Here is an 8,776-nt window from a genome sequence, read left to right on the forward strand (position 1 = left end):
AACAAGAGGGTTCTGAACGGCGCCACCTCGCTACGGAGCGTGTCGAAGATTCGCTCCTATTTCTAACGAACGTCGTGAGATGGCGCAGTGCGGCAGGAGGGCGAGGCGCAGTGTAATGTAAAAACATACTAACTGTCGACGAAGTGACGTTAATTGCCGGATCTCTCCCGAAAGTAGTTGTCAGAGAATACGAGCTTGACCCACTTTCTCTTTTGTGCTGAGCTGGGTACCGTGCATGCTGCATTGTTCATGCAGGCCGGAGGTGTAACAAATTAGCCCCTCCTCCCCCTCACCGGAGAGAACGAACTCCAGCCGAGCGCTGACGCCGCGTTCGGTTATGTCATCCGAGCGCTGAGTTATTGTATTTGTTGTCCCCATACCTGAAGTTCTAAAGTTAACCGCTTAGGGCGTCACGGTCTGTCCTCCTCCCCAAGAGTTTTCTTTCGCACATGAGAGCGAACAGAATTTTTGAATTGTTCAGTCGATAGAACACTAGGCTTACTATCTTTAAGGTGGTAGGTTTGCATTCTCCGGGAGTCTTGCTTTCAAAAGGGTATACCCGCGATTTTTTTCAGCAACCCCATCTAACTATATTTTCGGACTCACTGGCATTGACCTTTTCCTGAATGCTATTTAGTATCGCAAAATTCTTAATAGTTATTGTGGAATCGGCACAGTAACAATGATACCAAAGCCAACATTCAAGTATAATCGCGTTTTTCAGTGCCGTGACATCAGGGGAATGCAGGCTCGCAGGTCGAGCGGGCAGTCTAGTAACGGACTGTGCCGTGCATTCGTTTCGTGTTGACGCACCGGCGCTGGAACGAGTTTCCACAGCATCTCTTTAACAACATCAAACTACTTCTAATCAGTTGGGAACAGTCTACAGCCCCAAGAGTGAACCCCTGCTTTTCCCTGATGTCTCTTTTTCATTGCTGCCAGTAGAGACTTTCTCTATAAAAAAACAGGGCAAATAACAAAATCGTACATTGAATAACTTCGCAAAAACACCTCCTTCTGGCCCAATCTTTGGATTGCTATTTCAGCCATGTTTGTTGGACTGTTATATCACTTTTCATGCAAATTGGAGCCTCTGCAGAAAAGGCCTGAGTACGCTTTTAAGTGCTTCATCTGGTGCCCCATGACTATATACACTTTGTACTACTCTGATGGACCTAAGGCTATTCGGTCCATTTTACGTTGCAGTGAACAGTTACCGGTTTTTAAATATATTTCGGCGAATAAAACGCATTTGCTATTAAGGATAGCAATTACTTTTCTTCCCTTTTTTTGGGGGGGGGGAGGGGAAGATTTTTGGTTTGTACTTGAAGGATTATGTTTCACCGCTTTTAACTAAAATGCCACCAAGCTCTCTGTAGGGCTAACATTTCCTATTCCATTTTTGCTAGATGCGGTAGTGCATTGCGGTAGTGCACCCAAGTAGTGCATTGGATCCGCGACAACAAGTTTCAGGACCACTTGATTTGATCATTGAGAGATCATTAATGGTGACGAAAAGGGAAACCTATCTAACCAAGCGCTTGCTTCTACAAGTAATAGGATTATTTATTTCATCACTCAGAAGTGAAAAAAAAATTTCAAGAGTTGGAACTTCCGCTGAAGGCAATAAGTTTAGGTTAGACCCAACTAATGACGAAAGTACAGCTTACACCACCGGCGTAATTTTTTCCTTTCAGTGCCATGTACTACATAACCATCATCGACACGGTGCTCACGCTCATCGTACCCTTCCTGCTACTGACAGTGATGAACTTCATGATCGCCAGGTCCATCTACCTCTTCTACGCCAGGTATCGCCAGCAGAGAGCCTTCTGCAGGGAGGGATACCCCATGAGGGTGTTTATAAGTAAGTCTCCCACGCATCTTATGAAAAAAAAGGTGTGCTTTTAAGTTATTGATTACGAACTTACAGTATATTTTATATGAATTCTAAGATGGAATTTCCTCGCAAAAAAATGTGCAATGAAGAGAGTGATAGTACATCACTTGTAGATACATTTGACCATGTTTTTGAACATGATGGACATATTTGTGTCATGTACCTCAAAATTGTAATTTGAATACAGTTTTACCTACAATCTTCAAAATAGTTCATCATATTTAATATTATTACAAACTCGTAATTGTAGAATGTATTTTTTAAACATTGAAACTTAAACGTAATTAAATGAAAACCTGAAAACTCTACACATTTAAATATTGCAACTACAAATACTTTAGTAGCCGTAATTCATTTACTGCACTTAAATTCCTGTTTAAGTCTGCAATTACAGACTCAGCGCGTACGTTGGCATAAAGTAATGCATCAAAATGTACTGTTTTTCTCCCTAGTGCAATATGATTTAAACTGGTTTATGAGGAAGTGCGATGACGAAAGGAAATGAATTATTTCGACGTTTCACCAAGGTATACTTACTGCTCATTAAACAAAACGTTAAATCTGCCCAAAGTGCCTTTTGTTACAATCCCGTACCTAATACTCATACAACGGACGAAATACATTTGCGTCTGATGGATCAGGTGCGCCTCCACTTTCCAGGACGTACGCCAAATTTCAATAAAAATTCTCTGGAGAAACATCTTGTGATCACAAACAATTATCGCCAAATCGATAACTTGCCGATAGTGCTGCCCTAGGCTCACGTTCCTCTAAGTTTGAAGCGATACTTCGGTCTGCACTGGTAATTTTGCTAATGCAGTGAACTTTTCCAAGTTCACAAGCGCTTGTTTGAAAACTATGAATTTTTTTTTTATAACTTGTTTACTTTGCTCAATCTGATTTGGATGCCAACATTCAGCACTCATTTAGTAAAGTTTCAAATTACGCCATTTTTCAATTAAGTACACCTGTCTTCACCTCTTTGGAAAATATAAAAATGCACTTCTTTTTGTCACGACCAGGCATAGCAAGGTGAAGTCTCATTGGCTGCTAGTGCTCTCGTTGGGGTAAATCCAAGTTGATGAAAAGTCCCTGGATGCTCAGTGAAATCCAGAAGAAGGGTATTTTAATTAAGTCACTTTCTGGTACCTCAAAATAGTGCAAAAATGTACTAAAATAACTTTGTTATTGCCTGAATAAGACACGTGCGAATCGACATGCACGTTTCCCCCCAAAATAATATACTTGACAACTTCGTGTCGTAAATGTAAAATGTAATAACTGATTTTCATTTAGAAAGTAGATTTCATTACGCAAGTGCCTCATCCAGGCAATTATGATTTCGCTGTTAATTAAAGGTCTAAAAAAGCAAAAGTAAACAAAAAGCAAACGTAAATAAAAATAAAAAGAATAAGACGCATGGCAGAAAGACGTAATAAATGAAAATAAGGGTCCTAATAAACTTGTTATTTATGTCATTACAAAAAATTTCTGTTGGATCATTTTTTTAGGTTTGGAAAACTAAAAGTAAAAATTACCTAGAATGACTCTCTAAAGGAACTCGTGAATTCTCACTTAATTTTAAAAGTGCGTAGGACCAGTACGTTAATGAGCTCAATAGTGTATAAAAACAAACACCAAAAGATTTTTGTTCAGGATCTAATGGGATACGTGTATTTCAAATTGTAGGAATAAATAAAATTATTCTTTATCGCAAGGTTGCTGTACGTGATGCAGAGTTGCCAGCGTAATCAAACATTTGTTTTCGTTCGTTTTTATTTTGCCGAAATTCGACTGCAACACTTTACCATTCATTAACACTGCAGCCAGGCGAAGTTAAAGAGGCACTGACACATTCAACTAATTTTTTTAATTATCCGAAACAATCGAAAACGATGCCAGGAAATTACCCACAAAATTCGAAGCTTGGGAACTCAGTATTTGTGAAGTAAGAAACAATTTCCAAAAGCCGAATGTAAAGTTTTCGCGCGATCCGCGACAGTGGAGTGACGTCAAAGATTCAGTCGTCCTGCAACTCGAGTTTATCTCCCGGCTCCGAAGTTCCCCAACCGGAAGTCTCCTGTTGGTCCGCAGTCAGCCGCCCTTCTCTGTGCGTACCGCCAATCGCTGCGAGCAGTCGACGCTTTACTTCGAGTTTCAAGCTCTTTTATTGACCTTTCAGCGATCTGAACTTCTTTGAAACGGCGAGAGGTCAAATGGAACGCGTAGTGGATTTTGGTGAGGAACGTGAGGAACCATGGTCGCGCTTGTGCGGCGTAACCAGCTGCACCGCGACGGGTCGACGAAGATTATGAGGTCAGCCTAAGCGTCTGTACAGCGTCGCAAGTTCAAATGATACATCGGTTGAGACAGTGTTGTCGTTCCGACGAACTTGCCGCAACAAGGCACATTACACGAAGCAAAACGTCCAAAGCCAGAGGTAATTCTGCAACACAAAGAGAACTTCGTTTGATTCCCCCCTCCCCGATCCTCCTCTCTCCTACACGCTCTGCTACTGGTGCTGAGCGCCGCCATGTTCTCCGAGGAAGCATAAAAAGCCAGTAGGCGATATCACTTCCGGTCTCCGATTTTTGACATTGCAATTGCGTTGAAAACATGTTTTGCTAGTGCCGGTATTTAATAATATAGAAATGACGCTTACAAAGCATCCAAATTCTATAATCGATTGCGTCACAAATATAAAGAAGTGAGAATGTAAGAAGTGGCAGAGAAGAATGCCAAAGAGAAAAGATAGCGCGTACGCGCGTGCGAAATAGTTTTTTTTTCGTTTTGGTATTACTTGTGTTTTTATAAATACAACTTCCATCGACGTTTAGACAATAAAAACAAAAAAATACGGCCCTTGGGTTTACTTGTCTGTGCTCCTTTAAGGCGACCTTAGCGCGATATATAAAGAACAGGAACGACGCTAATGTCAGTGTCCGGGCGGTTTTTCTCCTTGTATATATGAGCGCGGTTCATCTGATTTCACTTCGTTGCCTTTGTTAACGAGATATACAAAACAATTCTCAAAACATTTATTTTCTACTATGTTAATGTTTAACAACATAAAATGAAACAACAGAGCTGAAATCAAGTCCGAAGGTGGCTAAAGTCCGAAGGTCGCTCTCGTCCGTAACCTCTATCAACGAAAGGGCGTCAGTTTGGAAACTTTCTTCCCGGCTAGACATCGTTTCGTAGCTCGCGCGAGAGGTGGCGCTGCTGCAGCCCTAAGATTGATTCTCGGCGTTGCCTTGTGCTCGTTGTTGTATTCCTGGTTTCTTCGCTGGCGTCATCCGTGGCTTGTCGTAAGCGCGTAACTTTTTTTCTTTTTTTTTGGCGCCGAGCACTTTGAGTCGTTTGTCAATCAATCGGCCAGCATGTCGACCTGCCATGCTCCCGGCTGTCGCAGCGGGTACACCTCGCAAGCGTCGAAAAGTAAAGATAAGTGTTATATCTTCAGTGCTCGGAAGGATGATGTGCGCCTGAAAGACTGGCAGAACGCAATCTCTTAAAAGTTTACGCTCACATAATTAGACTGTGCGATTTGCATTTTCCGTCCGATGATATTAATAATCTCTCATTACTCGCACGTCAACGATGCGGAGGCGGTTCTTACGGCCAAGGTCCAGCAGTTATTAAAACATACTGTTCGACGTCTTTTTCGGAATGTCCCCGCACATTTCTCGAAACAAACTAAGAAGATCAGCAAGCAAAATACCCCCTTCGACTGAAGCCTTACTCAGGTTGCAGCCAGTTCTGTTACTCTGGTGTGATACTTACATGGGAACCCGAAGCAGATGATGACAGCAACCGAAGAGACACGCGTGCCGACGTTTCCGACATGTGTTCCAGAACTTCAGGAACACAGTCGCTAGTGCAAAAACTCATAACGTAAAGGACACCCTAGGATCGCATAATTTTCTACAAGCTCGTGAAGAAGCAAGACGTAGTTTCTGCGATGGGGGCTGTCACATCCATAAAGGATCCTCTTTTCGTTGTCAGCACAATGGGAAAGCTCGTGCCAGAGACAAGCTATATGAGTCAAAGTACTGCTCGGTCATGGTTATGACCCTTCGAAGAATTGAGATTGTCTTTGGGTTATGTTGATTACTTCCAAATGTGTGCTGGAAGCCCTTTTGAACTCATTTCAACTGTCAAACCCCAACAACAACCGTCTCGAATTGTTGATTTCTAAAAAAAAAATGGATTTACAGCTGAAAAGCGGATGATCATTCCCAAATCGACGCACGTTACCGCAGAATCCGCGGTGGATCTGGTGGAGCCCGCAGCAGGCCATGCAGGCGGCGCAAGTGCAGCAGACGACGCGCGGTAGATCGATTTCACTGCGACGGAAGCACCACTGTTTCGCCCTCTACCGTAGCGGCCCGCGCTCCTCCACTGAATGCCGATTGAGTTACCAAACTGACCCCGTCCAGTAACGTTGCCCCTATGGAGCACTATAAAATGTCAATAATATGTGCGCCATTATGTGTCAATAATATGTGTGTGTATAAATTATTAGTGACGAGAGAAAAACACGCATTCGTAGTTTTCGCTCGAAATCTAATGAAGTGACGTTCTCAGACGCCGATTATTTGCGCGCTAAACGTCTTTTTCTTTTCTTTTTTATGCCAACTACTTGCGTATGTTTTCACTAGATGGTGCTGTAGTTTCGATCTTTACGATTAAACGGGATGAGACCGAAACTATTAAACAAACAAAAATTATATGGTCTGTTGCCTGTAGGTCACACTCTCAATAAAAGGTTCACCCATGGAAATAAATTTTCGAAAGGTGTACTACCACGTAACGAAATAACCACTCACATTTTTTTCTATTCATGAAGGTACCCGAAGAAAAATGTGGATAACGATTGGCCTTTGTTATTGACCTTTATATATAGTTACATCATTGAACGTATTTACTATTCATAGGTGGCGAGGAGGTAATGGCGCACACTTTTTTTACTATAAGAGCAACACGAGCTTTTTAAATGCTTGTTCCTGTGCCACAAAAACCCAATGAATTTCACGTCTTTATATCTCATGTAAATGAGACGAAGAAACGATAGCATATCTCTTCGTTTTTGCAAGGCGTCTGATCTGGTTTCACACCAACTATTTCTTCATGAGCTCAAAACATCTACAACCCTTTTGATTTCGGTAAGGTAAGATGCATATTGTTTTGTTACAACGATGGCAATGTGAAACAGTGAAAATCAAAAGTTGCGCTAACGTGGATGTAACATCCGAAATTTGATTTCGCTTTGTTTTAGAACAAATTTATTTACATTCAGTATTCATAATATTTGATTAAGAGGCGTGTGCGAATCGTTGTCCAACTTGAAGGGCGCTGCGTCACGCGTAGGCTTCGCGCTTAAAAAAAAATGAGCTACAATTATCCAGGACTCTTTGCGGGATGCCAGGAACGGCACCGAGCCATTCGATTTAAATCAGTATCCGGGCACCGTGCTACAGACCAACACATTGTTTACAAACAAGCCGGTGTTGGCCCACACGTGGTGTGTCCATTGCGCGTGCGCAGAAACCAGATTTGCGTGAGGCTAAGCGTCTGCGCATGCGTAGTGCCGACGACAGCTCCACCGCAGTGGTCTTGACGTCAGAGGCTCGAGTTGGTCTATACTTCATTTCACTACCGACGCTAAGAACCATTTAAGTAAATGATGAACAGCCAAAACCTCAATGTGCGTTTGTGCGTTACTATCACCTACAAAACCCTACATGCACAGTGAATGCGCCACAATCTTGCGCTTTTTTTGTGTGTGCACGATATATTTAGCCAGTGACGGTAAACACACCCAAAGTGATTGGATGATAGATTTTAATGGCTATACCCTTTGTAAATGGCGGTAGCTGGCGCCACCTAGCCAAACCAACGGGCGCCGTGCCTATGCTTTTTCGTCGTCGATTAATTGACTCAATCAGAATGTAGTGTTGGCTGCGGTAGGTTTTTTTTAAGTGAAACGAAGTATAATGCCCACGTTCCTGGGTATTTTCGCTGACGTCATTTTTGCCTATGCTTGTAAACTCCTGTGTTTCGTTGGGTTTTTCAGATCCCCTTCCTTCGAAGCAGAATGGCTCGGGCAGCACTCTGCACGCCACCCAAAGCGGCAGCAACGTCATTACGCCGGTGACGCAGATGAGCGTGACCCGAATGCTCCTGCTCGTGTCCACGGTCTTCATCTTGCTCAACCTGCCCAGCTACGTCTTGCGAATCTACGTTTTCCTGCTCTATTTCGGCGACGCCGAGTCCGTGGAGGCGGCCTCCGGTTCCCTGGCTTACATCCTTCAGCGATACTTTATGATTTTGTACTACACCAACTTCGCCATCAACTTCGTCCTGTACAACGCTAGCTCCAGAATGTTTCGTGTCACGCTGTACGACTACGCGCGGAACCGCTGGTTGGCGTTCCGCAACTCCATCGTTAGACTCCGGAATACCTTGTCGCACTCTTCGACGAGTCAGAACGACGAAGTCATCATGTAAAAGACGCTTACCCGGAGACCGGGTTGCTGCATTATCGTGAACATCTTAAGCTCTCGAACACATGGCAGGCTCCGTTCGTCTGCGAACGTGTCCACTGTTGCACTGCGGTTCGCCCTGTCGCATTCTTCAACAGGTCAGAACGTCAACATCGTCTTCCAAAAGTTGCTTTACCGCAGATCGTACTTATGTGCAGTAGTGAGGAAGCAGAGTTCTTGAACAGCTTACACTGTAAAACCATCTGAACATTGGTCCCCTGCTTCATTGCGTCTCCCCTTGTCACGCTCCTCAACGAGGCACAACGACGATACTACAATATAAAAGTGGTTTCATTGCGGACAGGACTGCTTTGTGACGGCAAAGAATTAG

The 8,776-nt window shown here is 43.2% G+C and overlaps 1 protein-coding gene across 1 annotated transcript; it reads left to right on the forward strand.

Annotated features, from left to right (window-relative positions):
* Positions 1-1,701: 1,701 nt before the first annotated feature.
* On the forward strand, positions 1,702-8,410 carry LOC8040726. The gene is made up of 2 exons (XM_029991817.2): positions 1,702-1,867; positions 7,977-8,410. The coding sequence occupies exons 1-2, from the start codon at positions 1,702-1,704 to the stop codon at positions 8,408-8,410; spliced, it is 600 nt and encodes a 199-aa protein (XP_029847677.2).
* The last annotated feature ends 366 nt before the right edge of the window (positions 8,411-8,776 follow it).

Source organism: Ixodes scapularis, unplaced genomic scaffold, assembly GCF_016920785.2.
Source record: "Ixodes scapularis isolate PalLabHiFi unplaced genomic scaffold, ASM1692078v2 PGA_scaffold4__175_contigs__length_147842914, whole genome shotgun sequence".
NCBI classification, from domain to species: domain Eukaryota; kingdom Metazoa; phylum Arthropoda; class Arachnida; order Ixodida; family Ixodidae; genus Ixodes; species Ixodes scapularis.

What these genes read in the sequence shown, in the direction of transcription:
- LOC8040726 (XM_029991817.2), top strand. Translation starts at nt 1,702, where the DNA reads ATGTACTACATAACCATCATCGACACGGTGCTCACGCTCATCGTACCC. An exon ending in CCCCATGAGGGTGTTTATAA is followed by an intron (nt 1,868 to 7,976) that starts GTAAGTCTCCCA and finishes TGGGTTTTTCAG; the next exon opens with ATCCCCTTCCTTCGAAGCAG.